The sequence below is a fragment of the Scyliorhinus torazame genome, chromosome 8 (genome assembly GCF_047496885.1).
Source record: "Scyliorhinus torazame isolate Kashiwa2021f chromosome 8, sScyTor2.1, whole genome shotgun sequence".
Lineage (NCBI taxonomy): Eukaryota > Metazoa > Chordata > Chondrichthyes > Carcharhiniformes > Scyliorhinidae > Scyliorhinus > Scyliorhinus torazame.
In genome coordinates this window covers 160865810-160886616 of record NC_092714.1, presented here as the reverse complement: position 1 = coordinate 160886616, position 20807 = coordinate 160865810, and the positions used below count along the sequence as shown (strand labels likewise).

At 61.5% G+C, this 20807-nt stretch overlaps 1 protein-coding gene across 1 annotated transcript in view; it reads right to left on the bottom strand.

Annotated features, from left to right (window-relative positions):
- The window catches only part of ttll9 (tubulin tyrosine ligase-like family, member 9), a 401093-nt gene that overhangs the window by 40851 nt on the left and 339435 nt on the right, over window positions 1-20807 (bottom strand). Inside the window, exon 8 of the mRNA XM_072514478.1 lies at window positions 3050-3246. Within this exon, the coding sequence (XP_072370579.1) occupies window positions 3050-3246 (197 nt within the window). The remainder of the gene's footprint in view (window positions 1-3049; window positions 3247-20807) is intronic.

The window sequence follows — 20807 nt, the reverse complement described above, 5'->3', positions numbered from 1 at the left end:
TAGTTGCTATTAAAGAAAAGGCACTTGCGAAAGCATGACGGGAATGCTTGACTATATTTTGACACTGCTTTTGAACAAAACTTAGAGGGTTGGGTAATGTAAACAAAATACTGCTGCCAAACAGCTAAAACCTTATTCTGCTGATAAGTCGTTTTCGAGTTGTGTTAGCAAGGGCAAGAAATGTGTACTTTCCCAAGGTTTGTTGAACATTAGCATGGCCAGTCAGGTGCTGTTTTCTCGAGAGCTGTTTATTTCAGACTATGCCCTTTTCTGTCTCAGAGTGTTGTGGAATGGCTATTTTCCTACTCCAGCCTCTCCACGATATCGTGTTAATAAAAATCCTAAAACGAAGCTCGAAGCCTCTGTCTTTATTATTTCCACGACAATTTGGCGTAGTCTTGCAGGATCTCTAATTTAACGAGATCCAAACCGAAGGACTCTCTCAGCTGCAAGGGAGAGAGCCACCGGCGCATCGCAGCTGAAAGGGGGGTGGCGCCCGGCAGTCTTCATTACCGACAGGTGACTCATGCTTGGATGAATTATCTTAATTAATAAATTAAAGATAATTGCATGAGAAGCAAAAGGTGCCATAGAGACAGCACAGTGAAAGTGCTAAAATTAAAAGACAGACTTCGAGGGTCGCGAAAGGTGAGCGCTCCTTGTAATATTTGTGAATAATATATGCAGTTGTTATATATATGTTCTAAAGTATCTTTGCAGGAACAAGAGCGATGGGCAATAAACTCAGACGCCCCCTCACAGGCCGTCCCGAAGCCTTGGTAGAAATATCTGGAGCGAGAAAGAAGATGAACTTTAGAAAGAAGACAGATGAGGGAGTCAAAGTGAGTAAGAAAACGGAAAAGGGGATAAAAGCAATCATAAAGCAATAGAATAAGGTAGGAGATCCTATCGTCTCCCCATAGGAACCCAAAGGAAAGAATAGTGAAGTAAGTGAAAAGGGCTGAAAAGCTTAATAAGCTTTTTTCCCGAATTATCTGGGGATGACAGATCCCCCTAACTGCGTGCTGGACACTGCAGCTGATCCCCTCCCAATACAAAAAAAAGGGAGAAAATAAATAGAAGATTAAGGTTCGAAACGTAACAAATGGGTTCCTGTATAAAAGGAAATTCAGATTGTTTCAATTTTGCAAGATCGGATTTGAGTTTGAGATTAAGCCATTCAAGTCGTCCAGGACAGTGCCTCCTAGATAAACACGTCAGTAATCCAACTCAATTGAGTAAAAAGAACAAGAAAGAGATTGGAATAAAATAAATAAAAGTTTCATGATGAAGGCGAATGGAAGATCTTGTTTAGTATTTTAATCGAGCGATTGTGAAATGGCTGTCTCTTTAAGAATCTGTGGCCGTGAGAGAAGACTAACGGTCAACTGTGATATTTGCGAGCTGTGAGAATCTGTGTGTTTTGTTTGTTTTTCTGTGGATGTTCTAACGATGTTTACCTAATTAATTTTGGTCAAAGCACTGCAGTGCTAGGTTCTTTGGTTTGTGAGTGTGGAAATATTTGTGTGTTGTCTGGTATTGTGATTTCGAGATCATAGTTTAAGTGGTTTGTGTCAACATTTGAGTTTAAAAAAAAACCTAGTGACATGTCTCTCAAGCACTGAAACATCTGAAATTGAAATCAGTTTAAAGGAAAAGAAATTCAAGCAGAATAGAAATAATTGAACAATATAAGTGTTTAGATTATGTGGAGGGTTGCAAATGGCATTCCAAGTTTTCCACCCCTTCAGGTTCTGTCGGAAAATTAACCATTTCAGCAGATAGTTGATCTGTTCTAAATTGTCTCGAATTGTCTCGAGTTAAGAATAGTTAATGTCTATAAAATCAATCATTGCAAATTGACTTAAATGGAAATACTCTTATGGTGCATCCAAGCCAGCTTTGAAGGATGGGTTTGCAGTCCCACCCGGCATAAATGGAGACTGGGCTCCCAATGATGATCAGCTGAATGAAGGAAATGAGTCCCTTGATCACTGGTTAGCAAATAGAGGGAAAGAAGCTATCATGAAAGGGGCTAAGAAGCATAGTGACATAGGAGAAGTAACTCGGTGTTTGCAGAATGACAATAGGAGATCATTATGTGGACCTTCTGGTTGATACATGACCTCTGTACCCCCCTCCATGGAAATAACCCCCGGTGAAACCTCTATTGTCACTGCGGGAGTAGCCGGTATTCCCATGACGGAGCCATTATCATGCCCAACAAACATGGAAATAGACACAGTCCCCCTGGTAGATACTATGGGTATTTCTAAAACATTGTCTCTTCCCATATTAGGTAGACAGACACTCTGCAAATTAGGAGCGGTAATTCATTGCACTAATGAGGGAATGTTTATGGAACTACCTCAAATATGAAGTCACCAGTTGATAAATTTGATAAATTCGGAGGCTGCGCCTGATCAATCTGTGCCTGTGTTGTATTGCTGGCAGCTGGACGTTAACCCTTATAGTAAAACTGTGAAGAAACTGCAGGAAATCCTACAAAAGGACCGTTGGGCACAGCTGTTAAAACACCTGATTCCAGCCGAGAAAATATAGTGACCCACTGCATGGCTTGATATGCTCGTAAGGATGAGCAAGCATACAAGATACAAGCTCAATGTCACTTGGGCAAGCAGAGTTCATTGAAAGTCACTCCCTATTTATTTTTCCGTGTTGTGGGATTAGGAATGTTAGTACAATTAATTCATAGTCAGAGGGACCTGTTTAGGATGGGTTTGACTTTAGAACCCCAAATAACATTAGCCGTAAGACACCCTGCTAGGGCAAAGCAAATAGGAGAAATGATCAAGGCTACGGGCCAGGTGCTGGGAAATGGGGTTAGGTGGCTAATTTTGACCGGCGCAGACTCGATGGGCTGAAGGGCCTTTTCTGTGTTGTATGACTGTGACATACAAAAACACACACATTGAGGGAGACAGATGGAAACAACACCAACATTGCACACAGAAACACAATACATACGACTCATCCCACAGTCACATCAGATTAGATTCACACAGAATCATACACTGATTGTTCTTACGGTTTTAGGCTCTTGTCGATCAGAATGTCATATCCATACAATTCAAAGCAGTGCTTGTCATTAATGATCACTGTTTGGACACTCTGCAAACTTTTGATGAAGATATTATCCATGTCTTTAAAGAGCATTTCCACTGCCTCAGTGCCATGTTTTGCTGTCAGATACTGTCGCAGTTGTTGCATCAACCACTTGCAGCCCTAGAATAGAGTGTTGATAGGGTGTCACAGTATATTGCAATTTCTTGCAGTATATCATAGTGTCATACAGTCAGTCACAGTATATTACACAGACTCAATGTTTCTCAGTATATCATAGTGTCACACAGTCAGTCACAGTATATTACACAGACTCAGTGTCTCTCAGTATATCAGTGTCACAGTCAGTCACAGTATATTCCACAGACTCAATGGGTGGGATTTTCCGACCCCCCGCCAGGTCGGAGAATCGCTGGGGGCGGCGTGAATCCCCGCTCCGCCGGTGGCTGCCGAATTCTCCGGCGTCGGATTTTGGGCGGGGATCGCGCTGCGCCGGTCGGGGGCCGTTGGCAGCGGCCCCCTCGGCAATTCTCCGGGCCACGATGGGCCGAGCGGCCACCCGTTCCTGGCCAGTCCCGCCGGCGTGAAATGGACATGGTCCATACCGGCGGGACCTGGCCTGGAGGACGGTTAGCAGGGTCCTCGGGAGGGTGCAGGGGGATCCGGCCCCGGGGGGCCCCCATGGTGGCCTGGCCCGCGATCGGGGCCCACCGATCTGCGGGCAGGCCTGTGCCGTGGGGGCACTCTTACACAGGCCGGCGCGGAGAAGAAACCCCCTGCACATGCGCAGGAAACACGCCAGCGGTTCTGTGCATGCGCCAGAACACCCTGGCGGTCCTGTGTATGCGCAACTCGCGTCGGCCGCCGGTTAGCACGCCGCCAATCCCTCCAGCGCCGGCCTAGCCCCCGGAAGTGCAGAGGATTCCGCAACTTCGGGGTGGGCCGACGGTGGAGTGGTTCACGCCGCTCTTTGGCGCCGGTACGGGCCGCCCTGCTGATTCCTGGAGAATGTGTCTCAGTATATCACAGTGTCACTCAGTCAGTCACAGTATATTACACAGACACAATGGATGCGATCTTCCGGCCGCTTCCCGCCAGAATCGGAGCAGGACACGGCTGGTAAATGCCAGGAGAGGCCTCCTCCGGGATCCCCGGCGGCCACAACACCTCATGAGATCTAACCCGATCTCATTGAAACATACAAAATAGGAGCAAGAGGGGGCCTTTGGCCCTTCATTCATTATGATAATGGCTGATCATCCAACTTAAAAGTCTAACCCTGCTTTCCACCCATATCCTTTGACCCCTTCATCCTAAGTGCTCTATCTAACTGTGAAAACACACGCTGCCCGAAAATCAGCTGCCGCACATCGTGGCCGATAAAAGCCGAGAGACCCCGCTCCCGGGATCTACCTGGCTCACAATGCCTCGTGAGATCCAAAGTGATCTCTGGAGATTTTGTGATGTAAATCCAACCTGCATATTAGAGTGAGACAGCCAGCCTCACTCTAATGTGCAGATTCCTGAGGTACCTGAGGCTTTGGGATTCATCCCTTTGTCTTGGAGACCTTGGTAAAATGCCGTTCAGCACCAGTCTCCACAAACGGGGACCAGATGTAATGGCACTCGTGGGGGTCTCCAAGGGGATCGGAGGCCCCATCTGCATGCCCTTTGGGCAGGGTGGTTTCCTGGCGCTGCTGGTGCCACCTCGACACCCTGCAAGTGCCAGCCTGCCACCTTGGCAGTGTCAGCCTGGCATCTGGCAATGCCAAGTGGATAACCTGCCATTTCTATAAATTATACTTCATTGTTACTGTAGTAACGAATTTCACAGGCTCACCACTCTCTGGGTTAAGAAATTTCTCCTCATCTCCGTCCTAAATGGTCCACCCCGTATCCTTAGACTGTGACCCCTGGTTCTGGAAACACCCGAACATCCTTCTTGCATCTACCCTGCCTAGTCCTGTTAGAATTTTATCGGTTCCTATGAGATCCCCCCTCATTCTTTTGAACTCCAGTGAATACAATCCTAACCAATTCAATCACTCCTCATACGTCAGTCCCGCCATCCCAGGAATCACTCTGATAAACCTTCTCTACACTCCCTCGAGAGCAAGAACATCCTTCCTCAGATAAGGAGACCAAAATTGCACTCGATATTCCAGGTGTGGCCTCACCAAGGCCCTATGTAATTACAGAAAGATACACCTGCTCCTGTACTCAAATCCTCTCGCAATGAAGGCCAGCATACGATTTGCCTTCTTTAAGGTCTACTGTACCTGCATGCTTACCTTCAGTGGCTGGAGTACGAGGAAACCCAGGTCTTGTTGCACACTCCCCTCTCCTAATTTATGGCCATTCCGTAATAGTCTGCCTTTTCGTTTTTGCGACCAAAGTGGATAACCTTGCATTTCTCCAAATTATCCTGCATCTGCCATTCATTTGCCCACTCACTCAACTTGTCCAAATCACACTGAAGGATCTCTGCATCCTCCTCACAGCTCACCCTCCCACCCAACTTGGTGTCAAATGCAAATTTGGAGATATTACATTTTGTTCCCTCATCTAATTAATATAAACTGTGAATAGCTGGGGTCCCAGCACCGACCCCTGTGGTACCCCACTAGTCACTGCCTGTCAATTGGAAAACGACCCGTTAATTCCTACTCTGTCTGCCAACCAGTTTTCTATCCAAGTCAATACACGACCCCAAATCCCATGTGCTTTAATTTTACACACCACTCTCTTATGCGGGACTTTGTTAGGAGCCCTCTAAAAGTCCAAATACACCAGAACCACTGACTCCCCCTCATCAACTCCTCTAGTTACATCCTCAAAGAATTCCAGTAGATGTGTCATAGATTATCATAGAATTTACAGTGCAGGAGGCCATTCGGCCCATCGGGTTTGCACTGGCTCTTGGAAAGAACACCCTACCCAAGGTCAACAGCTCCACTCTATCCCCATAACCCAGTAACCCCACCCAACACTAAGGGCAATTTTGGACACTAAGGGCAATTTATCATGGCCAATCCACCTAACCTGCACATCTTTGGACTGTGGGAGGAAACCGGAGCACCCGGTGGAAACCCACGCACACACGCAGAGGAAATGCAGACTCCGCACAGACAGTGACCCAAGCGTTCACCCCCCATCAGCGGGCTCCCCGCATCACCGTGCTCCCCCCATCAGCGCGCTCCCCCCATCAGCGCGCTCCCCCCATCAGCGCGCTCCCCCATCAGCGTGCTCCCCCCATCACCATGCTCCCCCCATCACCGTGCTCCCCCCATCACCGTGCTCCCCCCCATCACCGTGCTCCCCCCCATCACCGTGCGCCCCCCCATCAGCGTGCTCCCCCCCATCACCGTGCTCCCCCCAAATCAGCGTGCTCACCCCCATCAGCGTGCTCACCCCCATCACCGTGATCGACCCCATCAGCGTTCTCCCTCCATCAGCGTGCTCCCACCCATCAGCGTTCTCCCCCCATCAGCGTGCTCCCACTCTTCAGCATTCTCCCCCAATCACCGTGCTCCCCCCATCACCGTGCTCCCCCCATCACCGTGCTCCCCCCATCAGCGTGCTCCCCCCCATCAGCGTGCTCCACCCCATCAGCGTGCTCCCCCCCATCACCGTGCTCCCCCCATCAGCGTGCTACCCCCATCAGCGTGCTCCCCCCCATCAGCGTGCTCCCCCCCATCACCGTGCTCCCCCCCATCAGCGTGCTCCCCCATCAGCGTGCTCCCCCCCCATCAGCGTGCTCCCCCCCATCAGCGTGCTCCCCCCATCAGCGTGCTCCCCCCCATCAGCGTGCTCCACCCCATCAGCGTGCTCCCCCCCATCAGCGTGCTCCCCCCCATCAGCGTGCTTCCTCCCATCAGCGTGCTCCACCCCATCAGCGTGCTCCCCCCCATCACCGTGCTCCCCCCCATCAGCGTGCTCCCCCATCAGCGTGCTCCCCCCCCATCAGCGTGCTCCCCCCCATCAGCGTGCTCCCCCCCATCAGCGTGCTCCCCCCCATCAGCGTGCTCCCCCCCATCAGCGTGCTCCCCCCCATCAGCGTGCTCCCCCCCCATCAGCGTGCTCCCCCCCATCAGCGTGCTCCCCCCCATCAGCGTGCTCCCCCCCATCAGCGTGCTCCCCTCCATCAGCGTGCTCCCCCCCATCAGCGTGCTCCCCCCATCAGCATGCTCCCCCCCATCAGCGTGCTCCCCCCCATCAGCGTGCTCCCCCCCATCAGCGTGCTCCCCCCCATCAGCATGTTCCCCCCCATCAGCGTGCTCCCCCCCATTACCGTGCTCCCCCCATCAGCGCGCTCCCACCCATCCGCGTGCTCCCCCCATCACCGTGCTCCCCCATCAGCGCGGTTCCCCCATCAGCGCGCTCCCACCATCAGCGTGCTCCCGCCCATCAGCGTGCTCCCACCCATCAGCGCGCTCCCCCCCATCAGCGTGCTCCCCCCATCAGCGTTCTCCCCCATCAGCGTGCTTCCCCATTTCAGCGTTCTCCCCCCCATCAGCGTGCTCCCCTCATCAGCGTTCCCCCCCATCAGCGCGCTCCCCCCATCAGCGCGCTCCCCCCATCAGCGCGCTCTCCCCATCACCGTGCTCCCCCCATCAGCGTGCACCCCCTATCAGCGTTCTCCCCCACATCAGCATTCTCCCCCCATCAGCGTGCTCCCCCCATCAGCGCGCTCCCCCCATCAGCGTGCACCCCCCCATCAGCGTGCTCCCCCCATCAGCGTTCTCCCCCCATCATCGTGCTCCCCCCCCATCAGCGTGCTCCCCCCCCATCAGCGCGCTCCCCCCATCAGCGTGCTACCCCCATCAGCGATCACCTCCCATCACTGTGCTCCCCCATTAGCGTGCTCCCCCCATCAGTTTTCTCCCCCACCATCAGCGCGCTCCCATCACCGTGCTCCCCCATCAGTGTGCTCCCCCCATCAGCGTGCTCCCCCCATCAGCGTGCTCCCCCCATCAGCGTGCTCCCCCCATCAGTGTGCTCCCCCCATCAGTGTGCTCCCCCCATCAGCGTTCTCACCCCATCAGCGTTCTCCTCCCATCAGCATCCTCCCCCCATCAGCTTTCTCCCCCCATCAGCTTTCTCCCCCCATCAGTGTGCACCCCTCAATTAACGTGCTCACCCTATCAGCGTGCTCCCCTCCATCAGCGTGCTCCCCCCATCAGCTTTTTCACCCCATCAACGTTCTCCCCCCATCCCGCGCTCCCCCCACCGCGCTCCCCCCATCAGCGTGCACCCCTCAATTAGCGTGCTCACCCCATCAGCGCGCTCCCCCCATCAGCTTTCTCACCCCATCAACGTTCTCCCCCCATCACCGCGCACTAAGGGCAATTCATCATGGCCAATCCACCTAACCTGCACATCTTTGGACTGTGGGAGGAAACCGGAGCACCCGGTGGAAACCCACGCACACACGCAGAGGAAATGCAGACTCCGCACAGACAGTGACCCAAGCGTTCACCCCCCATCAGCGGGCTCCCCGCATCACCGTGCTCCCCCCATCAGCGCGCTCCCCCCATCAGCGCGCTCCCCCCATCAGCGCGCTCCCCCATCAGCGTGCTCCCCCCATCACCATGCTCCCCCCATCACCGTGCTCCCCCCATCACCGTGCTCCCCCCCATCACCGTGCTCCCCCCCATCACCGTGCGCCCCCCCATCAGCGTGCTCCCCCCCATCACCGTGCTCCCCCCAAATCAGCGTGCTCACCCCCATCAGCGTGCTCACCCCCATCACCGTGATCGACCCCATCAGCGTTCTCCCTCCATCAGCGTGCTCCCACCCATCAGCGTTCTCCCCCCATCAGCGTGCTCCCACTCTTCAGCATTCTCCCCCAATCACCGTGCTCCCCCCATCACCGTGCTCCCCCCATCACCGTGCTCCCCCCATCAGCGTGCTCCCCCCCATCAGCGTGCTCCACCCCATCAGCGTGCTCCCCCCCATCACCGTGCTCCCCCCATCAGCGCGCTCCCCCCATCAGCGTGCACCCCCCCATCAGCGTGCTCCCCCCATCAGCGTTCTCCCCCCATCATCGCGCTCCCCCCCCATCAGCGTGCTCCCCCCCCATCAGCGCGCTCCCCCCATCAGCGTGCTACCCCCATCAGCGATCACCTCCCATCACTGTGCTCCCCCATTAGCGTGCTCCCCCCATCAGTTTTCTCCCCCACCATCAGCGCGCTCCCATCACCGTGCTCCCCCATCAGCGTGCTCCCCCCATCAGCGTGCTCCCCCCATCAGCGTGCTCCCCCCATCAGCGTGCTCCCCCCATCAGTGTGCTCCCCCCATCAGTGTGCTCCCCCCATCAGCGTTCTCACCCCATCAGCGTTCTCCTCCCATCAGCATCCTCCCCCATCAGCTTTCTCCCCCCATCAGCTTTCTCCCCCCATCAGTGTGCACCCCTCAATTAACGTGCTCACCCTATCAGCGTGCTCCCCTCCATCAGCGTGCTCCCCCCATCAGCTTTTTCACCCCATCAACGTTCTTCCCCCATCACCGCGCTCCCCCCACCGCGCTCCCCCCATCAGCGTGCACCCCTCAATTAGCGTGCTCACCCCATCAGCGCGCTCCCCCCATCAGCTTTCTCACCCCATCAACGTTCTCCCCCCATCACCGCGCTCCCCCCATCACCGCGCTCCCCCCATCACCGCGCTCCCCCCATCAGCGTGCACCCCTCAATTAGCGTGCTCACCCCATCAGCGTGCTCCCCTCCATCAGCGTGCTCCCCCCATCAGCTTTCTCACCCCATCAACGTTCTCCCCCCATCACCGCGCTCCCCCCATCACCTTTCTCCCCCCATCAGCGCGCTCCCCCCATCACCGCGCTCCCCCCATCAGCGTGCTCCCCCATCAGCGCGCTCCCCCCATCAGCGCGCTCCCCCCATCACCGCGCTGACCCCATCAGCGCGCTCCCCCCATCAGCGCGCTCCCCCCATCACCGCGCTCCCCCCATCACCGCGCTCCCCCCATCACCGCGCTCCCCCCATCACCGCGCTCCCCCCATCACCGCGCTCCCCCCATCACCGCGCTCCCCCCATCAGCGTGCTCCCCCCATCAGCGTGCTACCCCCAAAAGCGTACTCCCTCATCTGCGTTCTCCCCCCATCAGCGTGCTCCCCCCATCAGCGTTCTCCCCCCCATCAGCGTGCTCCCCCATCAGCGTTCCCCCCCCATCAGCACGCTCCACCCATCAGCGCGCTCTCCCCCATCACCGTGCTCCCATCAGCGTGAACCCCCTATCAGCGTTCTCCCCCGCATCAGCATTCTCCCCCCATCAGCATGCTCCCCCCATCAGCTTTCTCCCCCCATCAGCGTGCACCACGCAATTAGCGTGCTCCCCCATTCAGCGTTCTCCCCCCATCATCGTGCTCCCCGCCATGAGCGTGCTCCCCCATCACCGTGCTCCCACCCATCAGCGTTCTCCCCCCATCAGCGTGCTCCCCGCCATGAGCGTGCTCCCCCATCACCGTGCTCCCACCCATCAGCGTTCTCCCCCACATCAGCGCTCTCCCCCCATCAGCATGCTCCCCCCCAGCAGCGTGCTCCCCCCCAGCAGCGTGCTCCCCCCCAGCAGCGTGCTCCCCCCCAGCAGCGTGCTCCCCCCATCAGCGTGCTCCCCCCATCAGCGCGCTCCCCCCTATCAGCGTTCTCAACCCATCAGCATTCTCCTCCCATCAGGGTGCTCGCCCCAGCAGCGTGCTCCCATCAGCGTGCTCCCCCCTATCAGCGTTCTCACCCCATCAGCGTTCTCCTCCCATCAGTGTGCTCCCCCCTATCAGCGTTCTCAACCCATCAGCATTCTCCTCCCATCAGGGTGCTCCCCCCCAGCAGCGTGCTCCCATCAGCGCGCTCCCCCCTATCAGCGTTCTCACCCCATCAGCGTTCTCCTCCCATCAGTGTGCTCCCCACCCCCATCAGCGTTCTCCCCCCATCAGCGTTCTCCCTCCATCAGCGTGCTCCCCCCATCAGCGTTCGCCCCCATCTGCTTTCTCCCCCCATCAGCGTTCTCCCCCCATCACCATGCTCCCCCCCATCAGCTTTCGCCCCTATCAGCGCGATTCCCCCCCATCAGCGAGCTTCCTCCCATCAGTGCGCTCCCCCCCCATCAGCGATCTGCCCCCATCAGCGTGCTCCCCCCACAGCGTGCTCCCCCCCCCATCAGCGTGCTCCCCCCATCACCGTGCTCCCCCATCAGCATGCTCCCCCATCAGCATGCTCCCCCCATCAGCATTTGGAAACTAAGGGCAATTTATCATGGCCAATCCACCTAACCTGCACATCTTTGGACTGTGGGAGGAAACCGGAGCACCCGGAGGAAACCCACGCACACACGCGGAGGAAATAGAGACTCCGCACAGACAGTGACCCAAGCGTTCACCCCCCATCAACGTGCTCCCTGCATCACCGCGCTCGCCCCCATCACCGCGCTCGCCCCCATCAGCGTGCTCCCCCCATCAGCGTGCTCACCCCATCACCGCGCTCCCCCATCAGCGTTCTCCCCACCGTCACCGTGCTCCCCCCATCAGCGTGCTCCCCCCATCACCGCGCTCCCCCCATCACCGTGCTCCCCCCATCACTGCGCTCCCCCATCACCGCGCTCCCCCCATCACCGCGCTCCCCCCATCACCGCGCTCCCCCCATCACCGCGCTCCCCTCATCACCGCGCTCCCCCCATCACCGCGCTCCCCCCATCAGCGTGCTCCCCCATCAGCGTGCTCCCCCCATCACCGCGCTCCCCCATCACCGTGCTCCCCCCATCAGCGTGCTCCCCCCATCAGCGTGCTCCCCCATCAGCGTGCTCCCCCCATCAGCGTGCTCCCCCAATCAGCGTTCTCCCCCATCACCGTGCTCCCCCCAGCAGCGTGCTCCCCCCATCAGGGCGCTCCCCCCCATCATCGTTCTCCCCCCATCAGCAGGGTCCCCCCATCAGCGTGCTCCCCCCATCAGCTTTCACACCCCATCAGCGCGGTCCCCCCCATCAGCGTGCACCCCCCATCACCGTGATCCACCCCATCAGCGTTCTCCCCCCATCAGCGTGCTCCCACCCATCAGCGTTCTCCCCCCATCAGCGTGCTCCCACCCATCAGCGTTCTCCCCCCATCAGCGTGCTCCCACTCTTCAGCGTTCTCCTCCAATCACCGTGCTCCCCCCCATCACCGTGCTCCCCCCCATCAGCGTGCTCCCCCCCATCAGCGTGCTCCCCCCCATCAGCGTGCTCCCCCCCATCAGCGTGCTCCCCCCCATCAGCGTTCTCCCCCCATCACCGCGCTCCCCCCATCACCGCGCTCCCCCCATCACCGTGCTCCCCCCATCACCGCGCTCCCCCCATCACCGCGCTCCCCCCATCACCGCGCTCCCCCCATCACCGCGCTCCCCCCATCACCGCGCTCCCCCCATCACCGTGCTCCCCCATCACCGCGCTCCCCCCATCACCGCGCTCCCCCATCACCGTGCTCCCCCCATCACCGCGCTCCCCCCATCACCGCGCTCCCCCCATCACCGCGCTCCCCCCATCACCGCGCTCCCCCCATCACCGCGCTCCCCCCATCACCGTGCTCCCCCATCACCGCGCTCCCCCCATCACCGCGCTCCCCCATCACCGCGCTCCCCCCATCACCGCGCTCCCCCCATCACCGCGCTCCCCCATCACCGCGCTCCCGCCATCACCGCGCTCCCCCCATCACCGCGCTCCCCCCATCACCGCGCTCCCCCCATCACCGCGCTCCCCTCATCAGCGTGCTCCCCCCATCAGCGTGCTCCCCCCATCAGCGTGCTCCCCCCATCAGCGTTCTCCCTCTAATCAGCGTTCTCCCCCCATCACCGCGCTCCCCCCATCACCGCGCTCCCCCATCACCGCGCTCCCGCCATCACCGCGCTCCCCCCATCACCGCGCTCCCCCCATCACCGCGCTCCCCCCATCACCGCGCTCCCCTCATCAGCGTGCTCCCCCCATCAGCGTGCTCCCCCCATCAGCGTGCTCCCCCCATCAGCGTTCTCCCTCTAATCAGCGTTCTCCCCCCATCACCGTGCTCCCGCCATCAGCGTTCTCCCCCCCATCACCGTGCTCCCACACATTAGCGTGCTCCCCCATCAGCGCGCACTCCCCATCAGCACGCTCCCCCTATCAGCGCGCCCCCCCCATCAGCGCGCTCCCCCCATCAGCGTACACCCCCAATCACTGTGCTCCCCCCCATCAGCGTGCTCCCCCCAACAGCGGTGATAAGCGTGCTCCCCCTCCATCAGCGATCTCCCCCCATCAGCGTGCTCCCCCCATCAGCGTTCTCCCCCCATCAGCTTTCTCGCCCCCATCACCGTGATCCACCCCATCAGCGTTCTCCCCCCATCAGCGTGCTCCCACCCATCAGCGTTCTCCCCCCATCAGCGTGCTCCCACTCTTCAGCGTTCTCCTCCAATCACCGTGCTCCCCCCCATCACCGTGCTCCCCCCCATCAGCGTGCTCCCCCCCATCAGCGTGCTCCCCCCCATCAGCGTGCTCCCCCCCATCAGCGTGCTCCCCCCCATCAGCGTGCTCACCCCCATCAGCGTTCTCCCCCCCATCACCGCGCTCCCCCCATCACCGCGCTCCCCCCATCACCGCGCTCCCCCCATCACCGCGCTCTCCCCATCACCGCGCTCCCCCCATCACCGCGCTCCCCCATCACCGCGCTCCCCCCATCACCGCGCTGCCCCCATCACCGCGCTCCCCCCAACACCGCGCTCCCCCATCACCGCGCTCCCCCATCACCGCGCTCCCCCCATCACCGCGCTCCCCCCATCACCGCGCTCCCCTCATCACCGCGCTCCCCCCATCAGCGTGCTCCCCCCATCAGCGTGCTCCCCCCATCAGCGTTCTCCCCCTAATCAGCATTCTCCCCCCATCACCGTGCTCCCGCCATCAGCGTTCTCCACCCCATCACCGTGCTCCCACACATTAGCGTGCTCCCCCATCAGCGCGCACTCCCCATCAGCACGCTCCCCCTATCAGCGCGCCCCCCCATCAGCGCGCTCCCCCCATCAGCGTACTCCCCCAATCACTGTGCTCCCCCCAACAGCGGTGATAAGCGTGCTCCCCCTCCATCAGCGATCTCCCCCCATCAGCGTTCTCCCCCCATCAGCGTTCTCCTCCCATCAGCATGCTCCCCCCATCAGCTTTCTCCCCCCATCAGCTTTCTCCCCCCATCAGTGTGCACCCCTCAATTAGTGTGCTCAACCCATCACCGTGATCCACCCCATCAGCGTTCTCCCCCATCAGCGTGCTCCCACCCATCAGCGTTCTCCACCCATCAGCGTGCTCCCACCCATCAGCGTTCTCCCCCCATCAGCGTGCTCCCCCCATCAGCGTGCTCCCCCCAATCAGCGTTCTCCCCCATCACCGTGCTCCCGCCATCAGCGTTCTCCCCCCCATCACCGTGCTCCCACCCATTAGCGTGCTCCCCCATCAGCGCGCACTCCCCATCCGCACGCTCCCCCTATCAGCGCGCCCCCCCATCAGCGGTGATAAGCGAGCTCCCCCCTCCATCAGCGATCTCCCCCCATCAGCGTTCTCCCCCCATCAGCGATCTCACCATCAGCGTGCTCCCCCATCAGCTTTCTCGCCCCCATCAGCACGCACCCCCCCATCACCGTGCTCCCCCCAGCAGCGTGCTCCCCCCATCAGCGCGCTCCCCCCCATCATCGTTCTCCCCCCATCAGCACGGTCCCTCCATCATCGTTCTCCCCCCATCAGCGCGCTCCCCCCCATCATCGTTCTCCCCCCATCAGCGTGCTCCCCCCATCAGCTTTCACACCCCATCAGCGCGGTCCCCCCATCAGCGTGCTCACCCCCATCACCGTGATCCACCCCATCAGCGTTCTCCCCCCATCAGCGTGCTCCCACCCATCAGCGTTCTCCCCCCATCAGCGTGCTCCCACTCTTCCGCGTTCTCCTCCAATCACCGTGCTCCCCCCATCACCGTGCTCCCCCCCATCAGCGTGCTCCCCCCATCAGCGTGCTCCCCCCCATCAGCGTGCTCCCCCCCATCAGCGTGCTCCCCCCCATCAGCGTGCTCCCCCCCATCAGCGTGCTCCCCCCCATCAGCGTGCTCCCCCCCATCAGCGCGCTCCCCCCATTAGCGCGCTCCCCCCATCAGCGCGCTCCCCCCATCAGCGCGCTCCCCCCATCACCGCGCTCCCCCCATCACCGCGCTCCCCCCATCACCGCGCTCCCCCCATCACCGCGCTCCCCCCATCACCGCGTTCCCCCCATCACCGCGTTCCCCCCATCACCGCGTTCCCCCCATCACCGCGTTCCCCCCATCACCGCGCTCCCCCCATTAGCGCGCTCCCCCCATCAGCGTTGTCCCCCTAATCAGCGTTCTCCCCCTAATCAGCGTTCTCCCCCCATCACCGCGTTCCCCCCATCACCGCGTTCCCCCCATCACCGCGTTCCCCCCATCACCGCGCTCCCCCCATCAGCGCGCTCCCCCCATCAGCGTTCTCCCCCCATCAGCATTCTCCCCCTAATCAGCGTTCTCCCCCTAATCAGCGTTCTCTCCCCCATCACCGTGCTCCCACACATTAGCGTGCTCCCCCATCAGCGCGCACTCCCCATCAGCACGCTCCCCCTATCAGCGCGCCCCCCCATCAGCGCGCCCCCCCATCAGCGCGCTCCCCCCATCAGCGTACTCCCCCAATCACTGTGCTCCCCCTCCATCAGCGATCTCCCCCCATCAGCGTTCTCCCCCCATCAGCGATCTCCCCCCATCAGCGTTCTCCCCCCATCAGCGATCTCCCCCCATCAGCTTTCTCGCCCCCATCAGCTTTCTCGCCCCCATCAGCGTGCTCCCCCCCATCAGCGTGCTCCCCCCCATCAGCGTGCTCCCCCCCATCAGCGTGCTCCCCCCCATCAGCGTGCTCCCCCCATCAGCGTGCTCCCCCCCATCAGCGCGCTCCCCCCATCAGCGCGCTCCCCCCATCACCGCGCTCCCCCCATCACCGCGCTCCCCCCATCACCGCGCTCCCCCCATCACCGCGCTCCCCCCATCACCGCGTTCCCCCCATCACCGCGTTCCCCCCATCACCGCGTTCCCCCCATCACCGCGTTCCCCCCATCACCGCGCTCCCCCCATCAGCGCGCTCCCCCCATCAGCGTTCTCCCCCTAATCAGCGTTCTCCCCCTAATCAGCGTTCTCCCCCCATCACCGCGTTCCCCCCATCACCGCGTTCCCCCCATCACCGCGTTCCCCCCATCACCGCGCTCCCCCCATCAGCGCGCTCCCCCCATCAGCGTTCTCCCCCCATCAGCGTTCTCCCCCTAATCAGCGTTCTCCCCCTAATCAGCGTTCTCTCCCCCATCACCGTGCTCCCACACATTAGCGTGCTCCCCCATCAGCGCGCACTCCCCATCAGCACGCTCCCCCTATCAGCGCGCCCCCCCATCAGCGCGCCCCCCCATCAGCGCGCTCCCCCCATCAGCGTACTCCCCCAATCACTGTGCTCCCCCTCCATCAGCGATCTCCCCCCATCAGCGTTCTCCGCCCATCAGCGATCTCCCCCCATCTGCGTTCTCCCCCCATCACCGTGCTCCCGCCATCAGCGTTCTCCACCCCATCACCGTGCTCCCACACATTAGCGTGCTCCCCCATCAGCGCGCACTCCCCATCAGCACGCTCCCCCTATCAGCGCGCCCCCCCATCAGCGCGCTCCCCCCATCAGCGTACTCCCCCAATCACTGTGCTCCCCCCAACAGCGGTGATAAGCGTGCTCCCCCTCCATCAGCGATCTCCCCCCATCAGCGTTCTCCCCCCATCAGCGTTCTCCTCCCATCAGCATGCTCCCCCCATCAGCTTTCTCCCCCCATCAGCTTTCTCCCCCCATCAGTGTGCACCCCTCAATTAGTGTGCTCAACCCATCACCGTGATCCACCCCATCAGCGTTCTCCCCCATCAGCGTGCTCCCACCCATCAGCGTTCTCCACCCATCAGCGTGCTCCCACCCATCAGCGTTCTCCCCCCATCAGCGTGCTCCCCCCATCAGCGTGCTCCCCCCAATCAGCGTTCTCCCCCATCACCGTGCTCCCGCCATCAGCGTTCTCCCCCCCATCACCGTGCTCCCACCCATTAGCGTGCTCCCCCATCAGCGCGCACTCCCCATCAGCACGCTCCCCCTATCAGCGCGCCCCCCCATCAGCGGTGATAAGCGAGCTCCCCCCTCCATCAGCGATCTCCCCCCATCAGCGTTCTCCCCCCATCAGCGATCTCACCATCAGCGTGCTCCCCCATCAGCTTTCTCGCCCCCATCAGCACGCACCCCCCCATCACCGTGCTCCCCCCAGCAGCGTGCTCCCCCCATCAGCGCGCTCCCCCCCATCATCGTTCTCCCCCCATCAGCACGGTCCCTCCATCATCGTTCTCCCCCCATCAGCGCGCTCCCCCCCATCATCGTTCTCCCCCCATCAGCGTGCTCCCCCCATCAGCTTTCACACCCCATCAGCGCGGTCCCCCCCATCAGCGTGCTCACCCCCATCACCGTGATCCACCCCATCAGCGTTCTCCCCCCATCAGCGTGCTCCCACCCATCAGCGTTCTCCCCCCATCAGCGTGCTCCCACTCTTCCGCGTTCTCCTCCAATCACCGTGCTCCCCCCATCACCGTGCTCCCCCCCATCAGCGTGCTCCCCCCATCAGCGTGCTCCCCCCCATCAGCGTGCTCCCCCCCATCAGCGTGCTCCCCCCCATCAGCGTGCTCCCCCCCATCAGCGTGCTCCCCCCCATCAGCGCGCTCCCCCCATCAGCGCGCTCCCCCCATCAGCGCGCTCCCCCCATCAGCGCGCTCCCCCCATCACCGCGCTCCCCCCATCACCGCGCTCCCCCCATCACCGCGCTCCCCCCATCACCGCGCTCCCCCCATCACCGCGTTCCCCCCATCACCGCGTTCCCCCCATCACCGCGTTCCCCCCATCACCGCGTTCCCCCCATCACCGCGCTCCCCCCATTAGCGCGCTCCCCCCATCAGCGTTGTCCCCCTAATCAGCGTTCTCCCCCTAATCAGCGTTCTCCCCCCATCACCGCGTTCCCCCCATCACCGCGTTCCCCCCATCACCGCGTTCCCCCCATCACCGCGCTCCCCCCATCAGCGCGCTCCCCCCATCAGCGTTCTCCCCCCATCAGCGTTCTCCCCCTAATCAGCGTTCTCCCCCTAATCAGCGTTCTCTCCCCCATCACCGTGCTCCCACACATTAGCGTGCTCCCCCATCAGCGCGCACTCCCCATCAGCACGCTCCCCCTATCAGCGCGCCCCCCCATCAGCGCGCCCCCCCATCAGCGCGCTCCCCCCATCAGCGTACTCCCCCAATCACTGTGCTCCCCCTCCATCAGCGATCTCCCCCCATCAGCGTTCTCCCCCCATCAGCGATCTCCCCCCATCAGCGTTCTCCCCCCATCAGCGATCTCCCCCCATCAGCTTTCTCGCCCCCATCAGCTTTCTCGCCCCCATCAGCGTGCTCCCCCCCATCAGCGTGCTCCCCCCCATCAGCGTGCTCCCCCCCATCAGCGTGCTCCCCCCCATCAGCGTGCTCCCCCCATCAGCGTGCTCCCCCCCATCAGCGCGCTCCCCCCATCACCGCGCTCCCCCCATCACCGCGCTCCCCCCATCACCGCGCTCCCCCCATCACCGCGCTCCCCCCATCACCGCGTTCCCCCCATCACCGCGTTCCCCCCATCACCGCGTTCCCCCCCATCACCGCGTTCCCCCCATCACCGCGCTCCCCCCATCAGCGCGCTCCCCCCATCAGCGTTCTCCCCCTAATCAGCGTTCTCCCCCTAATCAGCGTTCTCCCCCCATCACCGCGTTCCCCCCATCACCGCGTTCCCCCCATCACCGCGTTCCCCCCATCACCGCGCTCCCCCCATCAGCGCGCTCCCCCCATCAGCGTTCTCCCCCCATCAGCGTTCTCCCCCTAATCAGCGTTCTCCCCCTAATCAGCGTTCTCTCCCCCATCACCGTGCTCCCACACATTAGCGTGCTCCCCCATCAGCGCGCACTCCCCATCAGCACGCTCCCCCTATCAGCGCGCCCCCCCATCAGCGCGCCCCCCCATCAGCGCGCTCCCCCCATCAGCGTACTCCCCCAATCACTGTGCTCCCCCTCCATCAGCGATCTCCCCCCATCAGCGTTCTCCGCCCATCAGCGATCTCCCCCCATCTGCGTTCTCCCCCCATCAGCGATCTCCCCCCATCAGCTTTCTCGCCCCCATCAGCTTTCTCGCCCCCATCAGCGTGCTCCCCCCCATCAGCGTGCTCCCCCCCATCAGCGTGCTCCCCCCCATCAGCGTGCTCCCCCCCATCAGCGTGCTCCCCCCATCAGCGTGCTCCCCCCCATCAGCGTGCTCCCCCCCATCAGCGTGCTCCCCCCCATCAGCGTGCTCCCCCCATCAGCGCGCTCCCCCCATCAGCGCGCTCCCCCCATCACCGCGCTCCCCCCATCACCGCGCTCCCCCCATCACCGCGCTCCCCCCATCACCGCGCTCCCCCCATCACCGCGTTCCCCCCATCACCGCGTTCCCCCCATCACCGCGCTCCCCCCATCACCGCGCTCCCCCCATCAGCGCGCTCCCCCCATCAGCGCGCTCCCCCCATCACCGCGCTCCCCCCATCACCGCGCTCCCCCCATCACCGCGCTCCCCCCATCACCGCGCTCCCCCCATCACCGCGTTCCCCCCATCACCGCGTTCCCCCCATCACCGCGTTCCCCCCATCACCGCGCTCCCCCCATCAGCGCGCTCCCCCCATCAGCGTTCTCCCCCTAATCAGCGTTCTCCCCCTAATCAGCGTTCTCCCCCCATCACCGTGCTCCCGCCATCAGCGTTCTCTCCCCCATCACCGTGCTCCCCCATCAGCGCGCACTCCCCATCAGCACGCTCCCCCTATCAGCGCGCCCCCCCATCAGCGCGGCCCCCCATCAGCGCGCTCCCCCCATCAGCGTACTCCCCCAATCACTGTGCTCCCCCCAACAGCGGTGATAAGCGTGCTCCCCCATCAGCTTTCTCGCCCCCATCAGCTTTCTCGCCCCCATCAGCACGCTCCCCCCCATCACCGTGCTCCCCCCAGCAGCATGCTCCCCCCATCAGCGTGCTCCCCCCAATTAGTGTGCTCAACCCATCACCGTTATCCACCCCATCAGCGTTCTCCCCCATCAGCGTGCTCCCACCCATCAGCGTTCTCCCCCATCAGCGTGCTCCCCCCCATCAGCGTGCTCCCACCCATCAGCGTTCTCCCCCATCAGCGTGCTCCCCCCCATCAGCGTGCTCCCACCCATCAGCGTTCTCCCCCCCATCAGCGTGCTCCCACCCATCAGCGTTCTCCCCCAATCACCGTGCTCCCCCCCATCACCGTGCTCCCCCCCATCAGCGTTCTCCCCCATCAGCGTGCTCCCCCCCATCAGCGTGCTCCCACCCATCAGCGTTCTCCCCCATCAGCGTGCTCCCCCCCATCAGCGTGCTCCCACCCATCAGCGTGCTCCCACCCATCAGCGTTCTCCCCCATCAGCGTGCTCCCCCCCATCAGCGTGCTCCCACCCATCAGCGTTCTCCCCCCCATCAGCGTGCTCCCACCCATCAGCGTTCTCCCCCAATCACCGTGCTCCCCCCATCAGCGTTCTCCCCCATCAGCGTGCTCCCCCCCATCAGCGTGCTCCCACCCATCAGCGTTCTCCCCCATCAGCGTGCTCCCCCCCATCAG